At 36.7% G+C, this 23,797-nt stretch overlaps 1 protein-coding gene across 1 annotated transcript in view; it reads right to left on the bottom strand.

Moving 5' to 3' along the window:
• Window positions 1-1,747: 1,747 nt before the first annotated feature.
• VWDE (von Willebrand factor D and EGF domains) overlaps window positions 1,748-23,797 on the bottom strand; it is a 352,344-nt gene continuing 330,294 nt past the window's right edge. The window contains exons 28-31 of the mRNA XM_032236897.1: window positions 12,788-12,883; window positions 11,603-11,698; window positions 2,074-2,171; window positions 1,748-1,795 (exon numbers count right to left, since the gene is read on the bottom strand). Of these exons, the coding sequence (XP_032092788.1) occupies window positions 1,748-1,795; window positions 2,074-2,171; window positions 11,603-11,698; window positions 12,788-12,883 (338 nt within the window). The remainder of the gene's footprint in view (window positions 1,796-2,073; window positions 2,172-11,602; window positions 11,699-12,787; window positions 12,884-23,797) is intronic.

The following is a 23,797-nucleotide window of genomic DNA, read 5'->3' as shown; positions in this document are numbered from 1 at the left end:
TATGTCTATTTAGAAGCATTAGGATATTAAACAATGAAATTAGCTACTTCCTTTCTATTTCACTGGAGTAAAAAAAAAGTACTGTACAGAAAAAGTACTATAATTATTTGTATATTTATTCATTTTGTAAGGCTGCCCATCTCAAATTCAGAGTTTAAAAAAATACTTAAAAACAAGGGAAAAACACAGAGCAAAATTATAAATAGCACATATAGAAGCTTGGAAAAAAACCAATAACAATTAGCAAAACCAGAATATTGGCTGAGCCACACATCTAATGTAAATATATAATAGTTGAGGTTAGCCCCAACCTTTCTGACCTTCCGTAAGAGCCCAAACACCTGGCATTTCCAGTTGGCTTAGGGCTCCAATGATGGAGCATCAGAATAGAGGCAGTTGATCAATTAACAATTGATCCCACCCCCCCACCCCTCCAAACCTGTTCCCATCATTCCCATCTTTTAATTGGGTTGTAGTGTTTGGTTTTTGTATTAACATATTTATGTTTTTAATTTATATACTGTAGTTTTTATCTTTTATGATTGTAAATTGTCCAGAGTTACTTTGAGGTAAGATGGGTGGCCTATAAATTTAGATAGATAGATAGATAGATAGATAGATAGATAGATAGATAGATAGATAGATAGATAGAAAGAAAGAAAGAAAGAAAGAAAGAAAGAAAGAAAGAAAGAAAGAAAGAAAGAAAGAAATGGATAAATACATCTCCTAAGATTAGTGGTAAGATATAGTTTGTGATCATATCTGCACAGCTGTAATCAACCTGGAATAAGCCTAAGCCACTGAATCCCAATTCTTCCTCCCTCCCCCCCCTCTCACACAATTGCATTCTCAATGATTCAGAAGTATCAAATTATTAATCTCAGAAGTTGGACTGAGTATAATGACTAGTTGTTAGTTTTATTCTTCATCTGATTCAAAGCTGAATTGAATACGAAGAAGACAGTTTCATTCAATTTTGCTGGAGATCCCTCTAACCATGGTTGGTTAGGTGCGGACTATATTCTTTTAAAAACTGACTTTACTTGACAAGATAAACGAGTTTAGTGAGAGTGCAGTGACCCCCTTGGGTACCATTTCTCGTACGCTAGAACTGCTGCTAACACATCTCCAAATTCTATTTACTGTACAATGGCTCGCTGGTAGGAAAATGGATGCTCAGCATGTGATTTGGTATTTTCTACAAAATGCAAGAAAGATTTACTTGATTTGTGAGCTTACAGATCTCATGCCTCGCGTTCACAATTATGGCGGTGTTCTGAAAACACAACTGATAATTTTGATTTTGATATAATGGAAAGGTCAACTTGCAAAACACCATTCTAAAAAACCTTCTGCATTTAAACACACACACACACAATCAATCTCTTTAGTGCATTTCATTGAAACCAAGAGTTTCATACACAGCAGAAATTGAAGAAAAGTACTTTAGAAATTGCAGGATGCTTACCACTATCTCTAGCTATAACTGCCCAGTTTACATAGCTATTATGAAATCTGAAATTACAATAAATCTTGTTTCTTCTTATCTTCATGTACTGTATATGCTAATTTCTAATAAAAGCTGGGAATTTGCTGGGAAGAACGTCACTGTCATAAAATACACCAATAACTGTAATTTTGAGTTGAAAGGTGACTCTACTTTCAGAATATTGAATGTGGAAAGCTTGTTATAAGAGTCTCATCTAACATAATCCAAGTAGAGCAGACCTTACATTCCTCTCTGTCCTTACATTTCTCTGTCCTGTATATACCTCAATTCCATATACACTGAAATCTGTTTAATAAGATAAGTTATTGTAAGAGTAAACAAAAACCACACTCTCTTTTTTTCGGAATATATTTGTAACCAATAGATACGCTTTCAACAAGATGTAATGAAAGATGATTTTTTTTCTTTTTCTTTTTTTTTTGTTTAACTAAAACAATAAAAAAATTTCTCAAAAAAAAGCCACACTCTTTTTATAGGTCATGCCCAAAATGTTTTAATTGCATTGCCATTTAATTATATTCCCCTTTCATTAATCGGTACCACTGTTTGAAACAATGCCATACCTTCTTTCCGCAGTCAAGACCATCGTATCCACTTCTACAAGCACAAACATTAGGTTGGATGCATCGGCCTCCAAACAGGCATTTTTGATCACAAAGAGCTACGATAAAAACAACACATTTGTATTATTTCTAAACTCACACAGATGTAAATTAAAATGTTAAACATGGTTTTCCTTTGAATCACTTTTGGTCTCCGTCTTTACGTTTCCAGAAGCAAGTGCAAGTGTGGTTTTTCTGTAAGGTTTTTGGGGTTAATTTTATTTAGCAATATGACTTTTTATATTTCTATGATTTCTTAGTTTTGTATTCTTAGTTAATAATATCAATTGGATTTTGGACAATGCTTTAATATGACAATCATTCAAGTTTATGCTTCAACAGCTGATGCAGAAGAAGACGGGGTTGATAAGTGTTATAATAAACTTCGATTTGAAATCAAAGAATCCACAAGGAGGATGTGCTGCTTGAGACTAGAGAATGCCAAAGTTGGAAATATGCAGCAATTCACTTAATAATAGTGGCAAGAAAGGTTGTAAAATGAGGCAAAATTCACTTAACAGCTGTCTTGCTTAACAACAGAACTTTGGGGCTCAATTGTGGTCATAAAGCAAGGACTATCCATAGTTGGATTTTGCTTAGGAAACCGAAGCAGGTTATAACGACTTATTATTTTCTGGCCCCCCCCCCCCAATCATTTTTTCACAGCTAACACTATCTTCAAAGGACCAGAACATCTGCATATATGGAGATCACCAGATGAAATACAAAGAAACCAAATTGACTAAATTATTGCTAAAAGGAAGTGGGAAAATCCCAATTAGAGCATCAAAGACTGTGAAACAAATCATAAATTGCTCATGTGCAATTCCAGTTTAAGCTAAGGAAGATGAAATACTAGTCAATTTTTCTGATATGAACATATACAATAGCTGTTATTTTCAAGGAGAATCTCAAGAATTATTTTGAAGACCTGAACCTCACCAACAGAGAATCAAAAGAACTATGGAATGAACTATGGAATCTGAGAGAGTTGTGAGAAGATACAATTGTTCTCTCCCAATGTGAATCTCTTCATATGAATACTTTACTTCCACTGACTGTTATCTGGGGTATTAGTCAAGTGTCACTGTTATTCATGATATCTATACAAGTGTGTGTGTGTGTGAGTGAGTGAGTGAGTGTGTTTGTGTGTGTGTGTGTGTGTGTGTGTGTGTGTAGAGAATAGTTTTTGTGGATAGAAATTCTTTATCTTGTTTTTTCATGTTTTATTCTCCTTGTCTTTATCCTACTATCTTGACACAATGGTTAGAGTCATAAAAGAATGTTACTTCTCTATAAGAAAGATAGAAGTAGTTGATATATGTTAGTTAATGGGCTCAGACTGACCTTTTCAGTTGAAGCAAATGCAGAGGTATATTTGAAATGGGATAAATACAATAACAACAATGGCAGCTATTTCTTTTTACAAGTCAGATTTCTGTTCTTGCGAAAAATGGAAGTCAGCGGAGACAAGGACTGTGAAATTGAGCTGAACCTTTCTAAATACAGTGACAACAAATGGATGTGAACCACAGTAAAACTAGCTGCATTGAAACTAGACACTGATGGAAACCAATACTTCTCAAAGCTTTTTTTTTCTATTGTGAATCCTGTAATTTGCAGGCTTGCTATATTAAGTTCCATAAACCATCCTTTTTGCTGAAGTGCCCTTATTCTGACTGAAACTGTAGCTGTCCGATTCAAGGAACTAACTGTCAAGATCTAGGAAATTAGGAGGTATCCTGAGTAATTCTTTTTGGCAAAAGACTTTTATTTAAAATTTGTCCAAGTATATTAAAGAATTGCAATGTCATCTGGGTTGAACAATTATTCCTCTCCATTTTACTGACAGTTTTCTGAATTACTTTTCTGCCTAAAAATTTAATCAAGCTAGATACCACAAATTCTGTGATCACTTTATAAGAATGCATGTTTGGACTGCAAATACCAGGTGAGCATCAGATCAGAATCAATAAGTATCAGGTTAAATTTGGATTGTGACAGTGAAATTAATTCATTATTCCATTAAAGTTATTTTACCTTATTCAGATATTATTTATTTTATTATTTATTATTTTACCTTATGATATTCAGATGCAATATAACTGTAGTCAGACAAATATATATCAGTATATTTGTAGGTATATATTTGTACACAACTTGTCTAATTGTTGGCTGTATCTTTATCAAACATGTAACTGTGTGAACTTTGGAATAGAAAATGATAGATATCTATCAGGCATTAATGGTTGCCAATCTGTATGGTGCTAAAGCCACCTTTGACAGAGATATGAGAAAAATTCCTTTTCAGGCTCAACTGAAACTTCTATCCTACATGATTCCACATTTTCTTACAATCATGAGTTATAAAAGTTTATATTTTCATTCAGAAATCATATGTATTTGTGCCTGAAATTATTTCATGCCATAAACCAAAGCTTTTTATTACTAAGTTCCTCAATTAAATTCATTATTTTTGTTACCTTTACTTAACAAAAATAATGAACTTACTTGTAAAACAATCATTTTTTTAAAAAAAACTTGTTTTTTCATTAGTTGTTTTCCTGCTTTAATTGGGTTTCTTAGGCCATAAAATCCAACTATATTTTTCTCCTTGATATTTCTATCAATTTTGGCATTCCAATCTCAACAAACAGCAAATCTTGCTTGCATGTTCTATTGATTCACAATGAACTTGATTAAAAATCCATCAGTGTTGGGTTCTTCTGTATCAATGTTTGGAACATAAACTTGGATGACTGACGTATTAAAGGGGCATCCATGAAGTTTAATTAATATTATTCAATTATGATTACACTGTAGTCAAATACTGTTCTTGTTATAACCTTCTTATGAAAGCAGCGCCATTCCATTTTTTAATTTCTTTGGTCCTGAGTAGTAAATAGTGTGATTGTCTAACCGAGAGTGTCCATTTCCTGTCTATCTCAATTTGCTGATACCTAGGATGTAATGTGTGCAGATTTATGTACGGATAGTCCTCAACTTACAACAATTCATTTAGCGATGTTCAACATTACAACAGCACTGGAAAAAAGTGATTTATGACCGTTTTTCACATTTGCAACCATTGCAGCATCCCCATGGCAACTGGCTCATATTTATGATGGTTACATGTCCTGGGATCATGTGATCATCTTTTGTGACCTTCTGACAAACAAAGTCAATGGGGAAGCCAGATTCACTTAATAATGTTGTTACTAATTTAACAATTGCAGTGATTCACTTAACAACTGTGACAAGGAAGGTTGAAAATGAGCCAAAAACCACTTAACAACCGTCTCATTTAACAACATATGCCCATACGACAAGGACTACCTGAAATCTTTTACTGTGTTGAGCTTTCCCATGCTCATACTCTTAATTCTATTGCTGCAGCCTCAGATTTTTCTGCTTGGCGACATCATCAGCAACTAAACTTTAAACCAGCCACATCATAAACCCCATTATCATTCTGAAAAATCCTCAGGATATACTCAGTAGTATCTTGGGTGTCACCTGACCTGAGCGGCCCATCATTCAGCATTGTATTGCCAATAATTTTGCATTTTCCATCCATAAAGGGTTTTTAAAAAAACTAAATTAAATGAGTGGTTCACTATTTCTATCTCCTGCACAGTATGAAGTGATGCCTTTGCCATTGTCATTAACATGATGTGCCTGCAGCATTGTCCTATATCATTGCTGTGCATTAGAGGTGCCTGTTTCATTACCAGAACAGCTGGGATGACCTTCACACCTTCGATCAACCTGTGGGGGTTATATACTCCAGGGGTTCTTCACTTATCTTTCCCGATAGCTTCTGGCTCCTTGCAACTATGAGTTAGCACACTGGGTTTTTTGTGGGAGGGGGGAACTGGTCAAGCATACAACATGATTTCATTCTGGCTTGATTGACAAGGTGACAGGGAGTTTGCTTGGATTTTATTAGAGTGTCTACAAGCAAACTCTTGCACCATTCTACAGCATCTAATTGACTTCTCATCCTCTGAACTGAAAAGAGAAAGCAGGTCGCAATCTTTTAAAAAAATTCTTCTTCTTTACATCAGCATTTCTCAGTGATACACAATAACATGACCACAAAATAAAAGAGGTATAAACTGAAGCAGTAGCTGAAAGCAGCAGAATGCATTCCCGCATGCACATACACACACACACAGATGATTAAAGTCTTAAAATGGAACTTCTGGAGGAAATTGTTCTCTTTCCTAGCATTGGCCAAACAATCCGGGGGCACTTCAAGCTGGATTGCACAGCTCTTCTGCTGCTGCCCTCAATAAGCACTCAAAACTTAAGAAGTGCTGTTGCAATGCAAACCATCTATTCCATTTTTTTCTCTACACTTGGAGTTGGGAGAGAGAGAGAGAGAGGAAGGGAGGGAGGAAGAGGGAGGGAGGGAGAGGGAGGGAGGGAGAGAGAGAGAGAGGGAGAGAGAGATGAAAGTTCATCAGTTTTGTTTCTCTGATTCAAAGGCCTTGCCAAATGTAGCATGCCCATTGCATTTGCATGTGAGTTCTGAGCAGCTGAAGAAAAAATTAAAAAATGAATGCAAAGGGGATAGCAAGAGCCAGGAAGGATGCTCTTTCCTTTTCTACTTTGGGCTAAAGACAAACAAACTAATACCAAACTAATTCAGCCAGTTCTCTCCAGTCCAGGCAAACCGGTAGCGGTGGATGAGGGAGGCTCCTCCCACCCACCCCGATGTAATGTGCAAGCACTGCACATGTGCAGAAGGCAATGCACATGCACAGATGAGGCATGTGCACTCACATTTGTGAATTGGTAGGGAAGGTAAGTGAATCCCACCCCTGGAATACACGTTCTGTAATCTGCTCTAGCACTACTTCTGATTGGATGCAGCAAATTTCACAAGATCTGAACAAATATGCAGGAGACCTCCAGCCTGATTGATTTGTAATTTATTTCTTTTTTTCCTTGCTTCAATGAATCTGCAGCAAAGTCAGATTCCAGACTTTTCTGGTAAGCAATAAATTGCCCTCTTTTCTCTCATGGTGGAGACCCATTAATGTATCTGGCCTAAAATAATGTAATGTGATGTAATAAATAATCCTTTGAAAAGCCTACACTATTATCAGTCTATTAAAATAAACAAACAGGATGATGACATTTTCTTTGCTAATTCGGTTTGCCTTTCCAAGCTCATTTGGATATATAATTTATTTACTAATGAAAGCAATGTTGGCAAGCTGTGTGTTCAGCATCTAAAATATATATTGCTATATTAAGGTTGTAAATATGATTTATGGGATTGACCCTTACTTCAATTTCAGCAGTATTCTGCTAGAACCTAGCTATTTCCTGCCTTCATAAAAGTTAAGGCAATGGGATTGCTGATTATAAGCCAGCTCCCCCTTCTCCCTAATTAGCAGTGTGTGCTCTTTTGACATTGTTTTGGCACAAAAAAAAGAGAGCAGCCAATTTATAAGGCACTATTCCAAGAAGAATCTGTATGTCCTATTACTATTTTAATTGCATCTCAGGAGCTGACATTTTGGTGATATATACATCCACAAAATCTTCATGGAATCCCACCTTATGTTCAGACAATGGTGTTTAAACATATTGCTTAAGTTGGCTGGTGATAATTTCTGGAATAGCTATATGATGGGTCATTATTAAATTATAATCTACAAAAACTGTAAGCATGATTTTGAAATGCAATTACTATCAGTTGTTAAGTCTGATTGTTTTTACACAGAGAGAAGTGAAAAGACTGAGTAAAATATGTTGTGTTATGCATGAGTAAGTGGAGGAGTGGCGAAGAAGAGAATAAGGTGAACTATTTTTTTTCTTTGCTCATTCTCTCTTTTTGTACGTGGGAATAACTGACTCAGAGAGATATTTTTTCCCACTGGACGTGTTGGTGTATTAGGACAGCAATAGGTGTGAGTTTGGCTCAATTTGGTGCTTCAAATAGGGTCATGTCACATTTTGAAGTGGAAAGCACTGACTACAGACAAGTGGGCTAAAATAAGCTTTATTTATATGTCAATAAAACATAATAAAATGTACTTTAAAATGCATATTGGTGGATTATTCGACATTGGATTAGCGTTATGCTAAAAGAGGGAAATGCAATAAAATAGAATGCACTTCTATCTATATTATTGGGAGGACAATTTAAAATTTCCAAAAGAAAATTAAAATTAAACACATAATATAGTCAAGGGGAAATCTTGATGAATTCTTGAGAAATGTATTTACAAGTAATCTTAAACCCTGAAGTAAAGCAGACACTTTGCTATGTAGTCTTGGCAAAGGCTATAATATTAAGCCAAGCTGAAATTAGAATCAATAAAAAGACTTCCCCTTGTGCTGGCAAGAACATTAATGTAAATGACTATCATCGTTGAACACTTTACTTCAAAGAAATGAAGAGAAAATCTAGAATGAGGTATACCAAAGGGGGTGGAACAGGGGAAGGAGATTTAGAAAATTATAAGCCTACTAGTTTGACATGTGAATGAAAGTAAGATTTTCCTAAGGGGCAAATGAAAGAGTTAGCATATATAACATTATGTTGCAGTAGATAGTAATCAGCGTGAAGGCACTGAGGTTAATGAGCAGGATGTCTGATTAGTCATTATTTTAATAACTTTATAAGATGTTTCAAATAGAAAAGTAGATTCAATGTTCTCTATAGCTGCATACCATACAGTGATTCCTAAATTAAGTAAATGGCATAACAAAAATATCTTCTTCTGGATCACCTTTCTTTGAAAAATATCTTTTTTTGGATATTTTATGACTCCTGAAGTAAAACAAACAGAATATATTTATCTGTGGTCGGTCGGTCTGTCTGTCTGTCTGTCTGTCTGTCTGTCTGTCTGTCTGTCTATATCTATCTATCTCTATCTATCTATCTATCTATCTATCTATCTATCTATCTATCTATCATCTATCTGTCTGTCTGTCTGTCTGTCTGTCTGTCTGTCTGTCTGTCTGTCTGTCTGTCTGTCTGTGGTGAACCAACTAGAGGTCCATAAACTTGACACTCCTGTGTACAGGTGTTCCTAAGACTGGGTAGATCAATTTTATGTCTTTCCTGGGCCAACACACTGAAAGATTTTGGACCATTTCTTTCTGTCAGCTCAAGCCACCTTATAGTTAGGATTTTTCTTGTATGGAGAAGATGAAGCTGCCTTAAGCTTCTGCAGAAATCATACTGTATCAAACTAACAAAAACAGTAAAATGAAGATTTTGGTCATTTCATTTTAAAAAACTTAAAAAAAGCTAGCCTCTCTTCTATTTTTCATGGTCTTTGGCCTCCAGTTGGCTCTTTTAGCCAATATTTGGATGATTCACCTTGATTAGATTAGTTATTCCTCTCTTTTCTACCCTTGTTATTTTTATGTTTGTGATTTTGCTATTTTGTATAGCGACTATTCTGATTGTTCAAGATAGAGTGATAATGATCATGCTCAACTTAAAACACTTAATCTTCCTGAAAATGTGTTCTGTGTTCTGTGACAGAGAAGGTGAAAACTGGAGCACATATTGTTAGTAAGGATGACTTTTCTTTTGCTTTCACCTGATTGCATCGCAAGCTTTTTTTTTTTAACAAACTCATTCCAATCAAAGTGATTTTCAGAAGGTGAACTTTCATAAGAAAATTTGGGTGCTAATTACTGGAGCCATGAAACTATTTAATTCAGTGAGCATAAGAGAGATGATGTGGACTGTACTGCATATTTCAGGACTATGAAACTCCTGTTGAAAAAGGTGCTTCAGGACACATGGGAGGATATGCAAAGTCTATCTCTTTGATATGTTAAATTAATGGCACCTTTCTTCAGGTTCATGCAGCTTCTTTGGAAGTTACCTCTGGCTATCTCTGTGGGTGTATGCACAACCATTTTGCCTAGCACAAGTGGAATCAGCCAGAAGCAGCCATGCAAGAATGGCAAGAAAGATGTGCCTGCTTTAACAATTTCAAATCAAACTTTTTGTATGCGTTGCCATACACTGCTTTCACAGGATTTCTCAGCAACAATATGCATCGTATCAAACAATAAGGGGAATTATTAAGAGAATTCAGTCCTAGATAAGGTGGCAGCAGAAAGAAAAAAATGTTGGGATTCCTATTAGCATTCTGTCATTTATTTTCAGCAGAAGAATTATCTTGGTCAGCAGTACAGATGCTCATGACTTCTCTATGTCTTTTCTGCATAATGTGATAATGAAATTACATTTTACCCATCCAACATAACAAATTGTAAGCATGTTTTACTAGATTTGACTTATGTGAGTAAAATGGAAAAAAAGAAATGCCCTTTCCCTGCTTATGCTTAAAATTCCTATCATGCCATTAAAGCTATGAAGACTGACTTCGGAGAAAGACTGGTTGAATTTAATAGGGCTTATTTCTGAGTACCTCTATAGTAAGACTGTTTACCCAGGGCACATTGAAGAAAGTTCTTCAAATTAAAATTGGAGATAGCAGTAAGTCTCACTGTACTTTATATGGCTTATTTCAGAATAGACAAGCATAACATTAAACTATAAAATCACCACTTAAACATGTGTCTAAACAAGAAAAGAAAGCCAGAATCATATGCTTTTGGTTGAGAAAAGGAAAAGGGAAAACCAAATCAAGATTTTAGCCATATCCTTTGGGAAATTGATTTTGAGAAATGGTACAAAATTTGAGGTATGTAGAAAAATTTTTTTGCGGAGGATGTGCAGCTTAAGTAGAGTGTTAGAAAGGCAGGGTTTATGAAAAATACATCAGTTAATTTACAGTTACTACTAGATATAGTGGATAGAAACTGTAAATTAACTGATGCCTTTTTGATAAACACTGCGATTCTAACACTCCATAAAAGTTATAAAAAGTTCCACCTTTAGATGCAGGAAAAAACACCTTTTGATGTGGTTTGGATTACATTTTTTAAAAAAAGAAGTGATTAAATAAGGTTTTCCACAGAATATGAGTTTAAACCCCTGTTCTTTTGGATCCTCATTTTCAACAGCTGCAATGCAAAATGGCGTAATCTTAGCAGTGGTACCAGAGGTCGTATTCAGCAGGTTTGGACCAGTTCTGCTTAAATACCACCTCGGACTGGCCCACCCCCATCTATGCTCTGCCTCCCGAATCCCAGCTGATCAGGAGGAAATGGAGATTTGCAGTAACCTTCCCCTGGAGTGGGGAGGGAATGGAGATTTTACAATATCCTTCCCCTGACATACCCACCAAGCCACACCCAGAGAACAGATAGTAATTTTTTTAATCCCACCACTGTGGTACCTATGAAATCTGGTTTATACTATATATATCAAAATGCGTTTTTTTTAACTTAGCCATATTTCTATTTTTTTCCATAAACATTATGAATATAACTTTATCTTCTCTTTTAAATAATATGGAAGAAAGCAAAACTGCATCAATTCATCAATTGAACAGAGACAAAAAGCAAAGAGAAAAGACAATCGTATTCAAAAACTACTTACGTATTTGGCATCGGAGACCTGCCCATCCTTCTGAGCACTGGCAAACGTTAGGCCCTATGCATTCACCTCCATTTGTGCAGCTGGGTAGACACACAGCTGTAAAAAAATAATAAAGGTGAAGAGAGGACATAAGAAGATCTTTATGATGGCCCATGAGTTTTAAGTCACTTTACTGAATGACATGCCGTCTTAGCTTCCTACAATTATTTTCAAAATAGCTTGATCTCAAAAGAGCTTAATGAGCATTCTTCATGAGGCAATTTGCATTCTGAAATGTCCATGATTAGCAAGTTCCCCCTTAATCTCTGCTACTCTGACTTCTAGTTTCATCATGGATTTGCTCCAAAGGCAGATTCCCTAGTCATTAAATTTTCATTTTCTATTAAGTCTGAAATCCTTAATTGATTGAGTGATTAACAGAGTAACCCATTAATTTCAGACTGAACATGAGGATATTAAATGGTGCTTTAATCAGATCAGTGCCCTTCGTAGGATGCTGAGTGACAGAGTTGTTGCAAAGTAGCCTTGTTTACCATGTAAACAATCTTTTAGGCAAGTTGCTTAAGATTTTTTTTAAACCATCATTTACATATGATGTCTTCCTTCCCTGGCTGAGAGATCATCAAAAATTCATTATGAAACCAGCTGCCCAAAGCTTAAAGGACTGAGGTGAAAACAAAAGCAAGCAAACAAAAAAGAAGCTCTCAAAACTTAGAAATGTTCATATTCAGACTTATCAGTGTCTTTATTGTTTAATAAACCAATTTATAAATTGACCATCGCAAAATAAGCAATTCTTGCTGGCATACAACAGAACTAAGTACAGTTATTAAATCAAAAACTGTAAAAACCAAGCTAAAACACAGAATAATAGACAAAGAGAAGTTAAAAATAGCAGAGTTACCTCACCAGTTCACTTATCTCCTGGAGGCCCTAAGCCTACAGGAATAACCAAGTCTAAAGGTTGGCTAACAGATTGACAGTTTTTGACGGACAGAAATGAAGGACTTTTATGGTTATACTGGGAAGTGTAAAATGTTGTCTTAATTTGAATGACCAAAACATAACCCCGTTCAAAGTCCCAAAACAGCCAAACATTCAATAATTAGCTTTAAAACAGATTACCGCTCATGCTGGTGTACTTCAACGAATAGCCTATTTGAATCAAAGGGGATTCAGACTCACGTATACTACAATGCTTTCCTTTCCAGCCAAATGGGCAGTCACAAACATTGGGCCTGCTGCATCTCCCACCATGCATGCACATCGGATTGCAGATACCTGCAGTGTCACAGAATTAAATAGAGTTGTCAAGTGAAGAATAGTCCAAACTATTTTTCTTTCTTTCTTTTTTTCTAAAGTAGAGTGTTGGTGCAGTTTCATAATGGCAGTGCTTTGCATAATTCAAAACAAAGTGTAATTTGAGTGTGAAGAGCGGTCTTAAAATTTGGGGATTTGCAAGCTTTAGTAAATCCTTCTAGAATCTGCTAAGGTCCACTGTGTGCAAGAGACATTTCAAGGAGTCTTCAGTAAGAGCTGCCTCGCCAAAGGAATGATAGAAACATTAATTACAACAATTCTTGAATAAGTAAACAGGAAATCTTTGGTGGCAGCTATAAGGCAGGCCAATACCACTGACTACTGCCAATTGCCAAATTCTTGTTAAGACGATTCCCCTCCTGATTAGAAAACATATTCTCAAGCATTCATCTGGATCAGCTGGAGGTGATGGAGAATTGATTAGTTTCACACAATTCAAGAAAGCTTTTGCATTTTATCCATCAAGAATAACTGACAAGATAAGGATAGAATTGCCAGAAGGGTATTTTTTTAAGATAGAAAAACAGATTCAACATTACTTTTTAACATTTATTTAAAAGTTCTTCTTTGGACAATGATGAATGCAGCTTCTAGTATCTGGGGATTTGAAGAGGTGGCCACAGCCAGCTATATGTACCTTCACTAAATTAATGTGCTGGGAATTAACTTCTAAAAGAATAAGCTGGAAACTGACAACTGATAATAAAAAACAATTTGATTGCGTCCACATTTGCGTAGAAGATGGTTCTGCAGATTTAAAAGTACTTTTAAGACTAGGTCTACTATAAAGTAGATGCAAATAAACAAGCACACAACTAAATGTCAGCAACAAGGTGTAAACAACCCTAACCATTGATTGCCATCTAGTGATCACTTTGAATTACACAGCCCAGATATGGTAGGTCTGTTAAAAATGCATGTGTAGCATTATAACCCTACAACACTACCCTACTTATAAGATTGTAGCATCTGTATCAAATAGTAAGTAATCTGAGAACCTGGAAGACACTAGACAGTTAGACAAGCCATCAGAAAGTCTAATGAAGTTCTATAAATTTCCTATATAGAATTCAAATGTATTTTTTAAAAAAACATTCACACATCTCACTAGCCAGTAAACTTTTAAAGCTTTCAACTATTTTTAAAATAACTGTTGTTCTTTATTGACTTTGGTTGGGTTCTAACATAAATCTATATTTTACATTAATTAGTGTAGGGATGCCAAATTTACATCATCAGGGTATCATCACGTGACATATCACTACTTTCTCCCCTTGCGCTAAAATGAGCGTGGGTGTGGCTAGCACGTAAGTCATCCGGCCCATGGGCTGCGAGTTTGACAGCCCTTGTTTAGTGAGATAATGCTGGAGGACTGGCCATAAACCATGAAGTTTGGCTAGACTGTCCAATGGTTAGAATCAATCAAGACCAATTTCTGATATTCACATTTTTCACTTTTGATTACCATCCTATCAACTTCTTTTGAAACTGAAAATCAGAAGACATCTTGAACTAGATTTTTCCATATTCTATTTATAAAAGGCATGGGAAGAGAACAAGGGCAAATGAGGAAAGCTTTGGACATGATTCATTCTCCAACTCAGCAGTGCCAAAAAAATTTAATGGAGAAGAGTTTCTCTGTCTTTTCCTAATAAGAACAATTTTCAAGGATCTTCCACTGGAGAAAAGTTCAGGCTTTTCAAATTCAGTTCTCCACTCTCTAGCTGCTTAATATAAATAAAAATCAAACTAAACTAACATTGGCTTTTGGAATGAACGGGATAACTATTTTTTATTAAAATGTGCATGGTGTTATCAAACTCATGCGCTGCAAGTTAATTCTGAAATTTTCCTTGACTGCATTGTAATACAGATTCTGTATTGTCTATTACTCATAATTATATAGTGTTTTAATAGTCTCCTATTAACTATTACATTCATTTACATGTAATGCATCTTTCACTGCAACTGCCATCACTGCAACAATTAGTTGTATAATAACACAGAAAACAGAGCTGTTTTTTAAAAAAGACAATTCATTCAAAAGAAGTGACCTATAAGAAAAAACAACTTTATCATAATAAATGTTCCTAAGAGAAGTATCAAAGAGATACTGACAATTATATTTTCCATGAAATATTTTAAAATGTTTACTTCTACTTAAAATCAAAAGTATTAAGAATAATTAATATTTACTGGTGCGTTGCTGCAAGGGCTGGAGAAAATATTCACTATTTATTGATTTCAGGGTCTCAGCTGAATTAGCACTTTGAATAGGTTAAAACATTTTCTAAAAATCCCTAAATATTCCCCATCTTTTTTCCCATGTTTTTCCTGTTAGCTGCTACTGTATTCCTTTATCTTCAATTTCTTTGGAGCACTATTTGATTCTGCAAATCACAGCCATTTGACAAACACAATGAAATAGTAATGGTCTATGTTGTGACTCAGCAGAAGTTTCCTGTGAGTCTTTTCGGGATGCAAGATTAACGATCCAGCTGGGGCTCGTTAGTGGGGTTCTGGTGATAAAAGAATGGATAGTGCCACGCCCTGGTTGCAGGAGTCAATGTTCATTCGTTCGTTCAACATTCATTGATCATCGGTCGTGGTTTATTTGAAAGACACTTGGAGAAGTGATTTGCTTTCTGTAACCTGGATTGGAGAAGTGCATTGCTTTGTAAGAGTTTTTGTTTGGTATTCTGTTATCTCGTCAGAGACTTTATTTATGTTTATTTTTTGGGCTCGCAGCCAGTCTGAGCTAAGAACTGATAAAGTGAGTTCCTTTTACGTTTTTCTGCCTGTCGTCTGTTAATGAGCGGAGAAGGGGGGACAGAACAGGTCTATATTTATGAAATGATATTACTAATGCAGGGATATTTGCTAACTGGGCAATAATCAATCCCAATCATAATTCACAGCAGAACAGAGAAAGATAGGCCAGAATTGATCAAAGAGGTAGAAACTCAACATTATCATTTGAAGTGTCCAAGGACAGCCAACTTTGTCTCTCTGTACTGGTCACACATGACTGTTGCAAGCACTGTCACAACCTCAATGGCTAATACTTTGCCTTGCAGTTGGTGAAGCCATATCTTCAGCTAGGGAGTCAGCCTGGATTCCCTCTTCTATTGACTCTGGACCCCAGTTACGTCACTGAAGTTGCACTAATAGGGCCAGAAGCACTACAGTTCCTTGGGTGTAGTGCAGGGCCACAGAATCAACCAACCCTATATATTCATTCATTCAATCAATAATGATTGCTTCTTGGCAGACCTGGCTGATTCAACCCCAGATGTTATGCTTAATGTTGTATGACACTAGAGTCACGAAGCTTATGAGTTTTCATTGCCTTTGTTTTCAGTGCCTTGATTTTTCTTACTAAAGTGGTACATTTCATCACATGCAGCAGTTCTGATCCAAGCATCCTAAGCTTGATATTCTTCTTCTTATCACACACATTTCCATTTGGGGCAGATGTGGTATTTCAGTATTTAGTGTGAGAAATTAAGTGTGGAATCCTGTACAGAAAGAGTATTAAATCAGTTTGCTGATCTCCATTATGACCCTTTTGTGTGGGCTATTTCAGAAGAACTGAACCTAACTAACCTTTCCCAAAATATAATTTAGATTCTGTTAAGCTGTAGTACAATGATTACCTGTCACTGCATCACCTGAATAATATAGGAGATAAGGGAAAAACAGGACTGTGCCGCTGTGCTGAGTTGGAAGATATCGTTTTAAAAACATTGGATTTCCCCCCCCAGAAGGCTGGCAAATTGACCTCAATAATCTATCCCACCTCAAAGAAAGCAAGAGGTTTCCTCCAAGCAATATATTCTAGCCAAACAATTAAATGTATCAAATGCAGCTCCTGGGTACTAATGCACCCCCAAATATTGGATAAAGGGTAGAGCAGAAAGAGAGCACAGTACATATTCTTGAATTATTTTCAACAGCAGTGATCAAATTCCTTCAACGGAAAATTATTTGAGAAATATCTCACAATCATGGGGTTTCATATCTGAGTCATTTAATTTTAATATATTTATCATTTTATGTAATTTAGGTTTTTGGTATCTTGGTCAGAAAGGAGAATATTAAAATGAATGATGTATTTTCATTGAAAGTACAACAAAAATATGAGACTCAGAACTGTTAATTTACAGCAGATCTATACTAACCGTTTCTTCATGTCTGAGGTCTTTATGAAGGTCAGTGTTTGAAAGTAACATTCAAAATCATACTTAAATAAATTGATTACTTTTTCCTTTGATGAAAGTTGATTTCTTCACATTTACAGCATTGTAATAGATCAGAAACCACAATAACAAATTAATATTCCACATTAAAAACTTATATAGGAGTATAAATGGAATAAACTACTCCAAAGAGAGATGGGACAAACATACACATATTGTTATCATGACTGGCCCAAATGAATCCACTGCAAAATAAAAACCTCTTCATTGAAGGTTGTAGACCACAATTTACCATACTGATCCAATGTGGGTTGAAGGGTCCTTGGTACTCCCTGTGTCAGCCCTGGAGGTCATCTTTTTCTTGAATTCTTCAGGGCTGCCAAATTTTAGTGCTGTGGGAAACTGGGAGGGGGGATTGCATGGGGTCGCAGGGATATCTAGCCATAATAACATTCCTTTCTCAGAGAGTCAAGGACATTCGGCCTGCATCTGCAATGGCGTGACTGGGAGACACCTCCAGTTGGGACGATGCATTGATTGGACCATGTGATGGGCATGTGGGTGCAGGGGAAGGGTCTTGGACTTTCTGTTGGGTGAGGAAAACCTGGAAGCTTTCAGATTTGTGTTTTCCCAGATGTGCCAATATGACATCTCTAAAAAAAATGGACCTTTGAGGAAATTCTAGCCTTGGAGTCTTCTTTTGTTGGGTGTTTTATTTGGAACCCTGACACCCTGAGCTTGGTTGTTTTCTTGTAAATGTTTCATTACCCAAACTATATCACATCATCAGTGAGCACTGTTACCCACATAATATCAGTGCTCATTGATGATGAACTGTAGTTTGGGTAATGAAACATCTGTAAGAAAACAAACAAGCTCAGAGAGCCCCAAGGACCCTTCATTTCAACCCTGAGCTACATAAATTCTTCTTTATTAGCCAATGTGAATTGATAGATAGATGTTTTCTGACTTCTCGGTTTGGCCTGGGAGAAATTGACCTAAAGTGATATAGCTGATTTGTGTACTTAAGAGAACATAGAATCTGGATCGCCCTGTCCCCAATGCACCACATTGGCTGGTGTTGTGGGTTTGCAGATTAAAAAGAAGTATTAATTATGATTATCTAGCTATTGTCCTCCAAACCTAATTGAACAATAAACCTAGGTTTCTGCTTGAATCTTCAGAATTCATAGCTCTACTGCCTCTTTGCTTATAATTTAGATCAATAAGGTGTATTATACTATAAGGTAGAGATGAGAGCATTAAAACATCTAACAGCAAGAATATCTATTGGAATATGCATTGGTGCAGTGACGTGCAGTCAGGTGAGGCAAGTGAGGCACAGCCTCACCGCTCTCATCATGAAGAGAAAAAAAAAATTAAAAGGAAAAAGCTGAGCTAGTTGCTGCCTCACAGTGGATGACTCAGCTTAACTGTTAAAAAAAGCCTCTAAAAAGTGCCTTCTACTATGTGGCAGGAGAACTGTGTGCCTCACCTAGTCTGACCTTTTAGGCGTTTTATGATAGCTGTGTGGAACGTGTTTCTTGTGATGAGCGATCATAAAATGCCTAAAAATTCAGACTAGGTGAGGCACGCAGTTCTCCTGCCTCATAGTAGAGGGCGCTCGTTTGGGCGGGGCTTCTTCAGAGGACCCGAGGCAAGAGCAGAGATGAAGTCCTCTCTGAAGCAACTGAAAAAGGTACGTGTGGGTCGGAGGGAGAGGAATTCAAATTTTATCCTCCTGTTGCTATGCGGGGCTTTGGGCAAAGGCTGGAAGGAAGGACCCTAGCTCGCTTGTGCTCTCCCTCCCCAAGTGTAGTTTGATTGCAGGCAGAGCCACGTTGCCTTTTCAAACCTATAATCAGTCTAGCTGGGCTGGATTTTTACATAGTGGATCCTTCTTGGGCTGGGGGAAAGTGTATGTGCTACAGCATGGTTCTTTGCCTGGCTTCCTGCCTCCTCCTGTGGTCTCCTCGCTGGTGCTCCCCCTCCCCAAGTGTAATGACTTCCTCCCCAGACCCCCATCTATTTCTCTTTCTCACACATACAGCTGAATAAAACTATATAAAGAAAATTTATGTGAAGCCCAGCTTCACTGATTACAAGTTTGAAAAGGCAATGTGTCTCCGCCTGCTATCAAACTACACTTGGGGAGGAAGAGCAGAAGTGAACACTGAGGAGACCACAGGAGGAGGCAGGAAGCCAGGCAAAGAGCCATGCTGTAGCATACACACTTTCCCCCAGCCTCTTTCTTTTGGAAGGCTCAGATTGGCTCCCTTCTGGCTTCTCTGCCTCTCCTCTCACCCCAGCCTGCCAGCAGGATTGTGAGTGGGTGGGCTTTATTTCATTCCAGGCATTTCCCACCCAGACAGCAGGCTGTATTTGCAATGGTGGAGGTGTTTGCGAAAGGCAGCAGGGGAATGAGGGGGATGGCAGAGGAGCTCCTTTTAAGCCACTGGAAAAGATATCCAATCCAACTTTCGTGTGTGTGTGTGTGTGTGTGTGTGTGTGTTTGAGAGTGAGTGAGAGAGGAAAGGGGGTAGGAGAGAGAGTCCAATCCAACTTCTCTGTGTGTGTGTGTGTGTGTGTGTGTGTGTGTGTGTTTGAGAGAGGGGGAGGAAGGGAAAGAGGGAGGAAGAAGGGGAAGGGAGAAGAAAAAGAAAATGAAAAACGGAAACTTCTTTCGCAAAGGAGAAAAACAAATGTTGTCACTTTAAATTGGAACTGAGCATGCCTGGCTGTGGAATTCTGGGAGTTGAAGTTTACAAGTCTAAAAATTTTTGAAACCCACCACTGTGTCAGTGCCTGTGTCAGCCATAAACCTCACCGCACGTCACTGCATTGGTGGTCCCATATTTCTCATTGGCAGGGTATTTCTTTTTGTGAAAGATGGATGGGAAGACACTTTCCATCTACACTCTACAATTAAATGCCTTATATTTGGATTGTTCTCCATATACATCAATTTTTAAATTTTGATTTTACAATCCTGTGAAACTGTGGAGCCCACTGTTAGTATACAGTGGACTATTTTTCTTTTCCTGACAATGACAGGCATCTGGTTTAGAAGAAGGCTTCATTATTGCAATATGTTCGAATTAGGACATCATTTGAAAAAGGCTCAGGAACTTCAATTGCCCAAAAATGTAACAGTCAGTTTTTATTTGGAATATATTGGTTGGAATAGCTCATTTCTATTCCATTAACTTCATTATTCCTAGGCTAAATTTACTGTTCTAATCCTGAAAGAAGCATACTGTAAAGAATTAGCTATTCCTTTTTCCATTTAGTTTATAATTGAATCAAACATTACCTTTAGTATCAGGGAAATTTCTTTGATATTTAACCAAAAGCACTGACCTTGAAAAGGAGAATTTTTGGTTGTTTAGGATATTCTGAATTGTCATTTCAAAAACTAATATGGCTATTAGGCTGGATTTTCTATGGATATGTGTGCTGTGTTGACCTACTGTAATTATTCAATATTTTAAAGTCAGAAATTAGATCATTTTACTAATTTTTAGTGCAGAATATAATAAACACAATGTAAATGGTGTGCGATTTTTTTTTTAACCAATCTAAGCAGAAAACATTGCCAGTCCTTTCCTCTATAACGCTGGGGTCAACATAAAGGCACATAGCCAAATGGGAGATGCTTATCCCGCCTTTAGCTTTTTAAGAGGGTAATAAATTCAAGGAGTTATTTCTGCTGTGTGGATGCTAAATAGTGAAATTTTCAGTAAAATAGATTATCAAGGGAGGCTGCATATTTCTTCATGCATTACCATGCATTTTATTGCTAATCCTGGCATCCACTTCAGTTTGCTTCCAAATGTATGATAGCATAGTCGCAGCGTGGCTATTTCTCAGTAAGCACCAAAGGATCAAAACTCTGCGTTTCAGGTGCCAGTCAATCTCAGAAAGTGAAATTTACATAACTCACTATATTTGTCTACATCTACATTAAACATACCCTTTTACGCTCGGTGTTATTCCCTCCCCACCACCAAAATATAGATGGTAGAGGCAAGAGGAAAGATATGGTTGCTTCAAGAAATAAGAGCTGCCAGAAAAGCCTAAATAAAGAAATAATCCATAATGAAGCAATATTATTTATTTTTAAACAAATTTATAGTACAGGTTGCTCTCGAAGTACAACTGTTCATTTAGGGACTATTCGAAGTAACAACTTCACTGAAGAAAGTGACATAGGAACATTTCTCACACTTGCAAGCATTGCAGCATCCCCATGGTCATGTGATCAAAATTCAGACACTGAGTAACTGATTCATATTTATGAAGGATGCTGTTTCCCAAGGTCATGAGACCACCTTTTACGCCCTTCTGACAAGCAAAGTCAATGGGGAAGCCAGATTCACTTAACAATTGTTCTACTACCTTAACAGCTGCGGTGATTCGCTTAACTGTGGCAAGAATGGTCGTAAAATGGGGAACAATTAAAAATGTCTCACTTAGCAACATCAATTTTGGGCTCAATTGTGGTCTTACGTCAAAGACCATCTGTATATAGCCACTATAATTACACATACCACAGGTGACACAGGTTGAAAAATTCAACCAGAATGAAACCATAATCTATATGTGTAAACAAAACAACAAATAAACAGAAGATTAATTGTAATGATTGTCATCAGTCACTCTTGGGCTTCCAGTAAATGAGTTCCTTCAACCTAATCTGATCATAAGAACTGTATGGACAATTACTTCCTGCTCACTTTAGAAAGATGAATCCGATAAATATTAAAACTTAGGAGAGCTTTTACAAGATAATATGGCCTATTTACCACAAGGAAATTCCCATGCAAATGGGAAATTTTCCAAGAGTATAACTTGTAGACACCATTTTGCACAAAAAAAGTAACCCCATTTTAGGAAAGCAAAATAAATTAGTTTTTAATATATATCAAGGTATGTTTTTTTTTAAAAAAAAAATCAATGTACTCAGAAAACAAAACCCCAAATACTGAGCATAAGAAAGCAAGAAAATCACCAAGAAGATAAAAATGTTATAAAAGAGTAACATACATAATGATACCTAACAAAAAACCAAAAGTATCCACCAAGTATACAGTTGCAAAATGAGATCCAAATCCTCCTTCCTGTAATCATTTTTGGACAATAATTGACAATCCAATTGATATTTCCATAGGCAAATGCACTAGCAGTGGAAAAGAAAAGAAAATTACTCAGGAGCACTAATAGAGTAGAACACTTGCTTTGGTCCAGTGCAGGGGTGTCAAACTAATGGCATCGCGGAGGCATCATGTAACGTATCAGGACTTTTCCCCCCTTCGTTAAACCGGGTATGGGTATGACCAGTGTGTGACGCATCCAGCCTGTGGGCTGGGAGTTTGACAGTCCTGGTCCAGTGGGACAAAATGTGAGTCTAACTCAGGCAACAAATAAGGATAGAAATAATCTTCTAATGAGATAGTATTATAGTTGATTTCAGTATCATAGATTGTAAAATGCTAAAGCTCGCAAACGAGAATCTTCCTCTGTGCAAGACAGCTATGATATTATTAACAAAACTAAAGTAAAACACCTTTTGCATTGAAACGCTTTTACAGAATACTTCAAAGAACATCCCTTTTTCTCTCTGACTTGCTTTCTTATACTATTGTTGGATTAAGAATTGGGCTGAAAGGACACACCTATGCTTTTCTTCCAGGTAAACACAGACTTTTAAGGAAGAAGATGGATCAGAGATTCCATTGAGAAGATTAGTTTGAGCTGCGATTTTAATAGCAGATTCTCCTGCAAGCGTCTGCAGAAGAGAAAGAACAAATTCCAGATGAAAGGGAGCATTTATCACATCTGGCATGTGAAGCATAGCTCTTTACAATTTAGTTTGGATTCCTTCTAAAGCTCTTAAACCTTTATACTAACAGAGGTACATGTCACAGAGCAAAAGGCTTTGAATAATTTCACTGTATCGAGTACAAAAGTATGGCCTCTGTCTGCAGCAAGCAGAACAGCTTTAGTCCTGAATAGTGATGTTCCTTCCATGCTGAAGATGGCTGGAAAAGGCACCCCGAAGTACTTGATGCCTAACTTGTTCAATGATGGTATAATTAATCTTCCTATTAGGTTTGCTATTAATATACCTCTTAGTAAGCACAAGCACTTTAGTTTTCTTATAATCAACAGTCTTTTTTTTTCTTTGCTGCAAAATGCGACTGGTATTTGAAGATTCTGCCCTAGGCCAGCCTGTGACAAAACTAACTGAATTATTAGGATGCAGAAGGAGAAATACAGATTTGTTTGCCAACCATGAAGGATAAAATGAATAAAATCAATTAAAGAGGGGGGGACTGAGAAATTAGTCTTTTGTCCCCGAGCACCATGCACCTTAGATGAATAAATAATGATTAATCAAAGTACTGGGTGATAAGTGGGGACTTCTTGTTGTTACTTTTCCTCATAATGTCTCCTCTGTGTCTGCCTGCTTCAGATAAATAAAGACAGCAGAGAGGTAGCTTTGAAGGTAATCTAAGTATTTCTTCACCAAACGATGCATTTACTGAGCTCCTGTCCAGACCTAAAGTTGTCAAATTTATTATATTGAGTCAGCCAGTCAACAACTTTCTTACATAGATGCCTGGATTTTAATTTTCTAATAATGCTCAGGAGGCTTTTTGGACATAAATTGGTC

This window comes from Thamnophis elegans, chromosome 1, assembly GCF_009769535.1.
Source record: "Thamnophis elegans isolate rThaEle1 chromosome 1, rThaEle1.pri, whole genome shotgun sequence".
Taxonomy (NCBI): Eukaryota; Metazoa; Chordata; class Lepidosauria; order Squamata; family Colubridae; genus Thamnophis; species Thamnophis elegans.
This window is presented reverse-complemented; position numbering and strand designations above follow the sequence as displayed.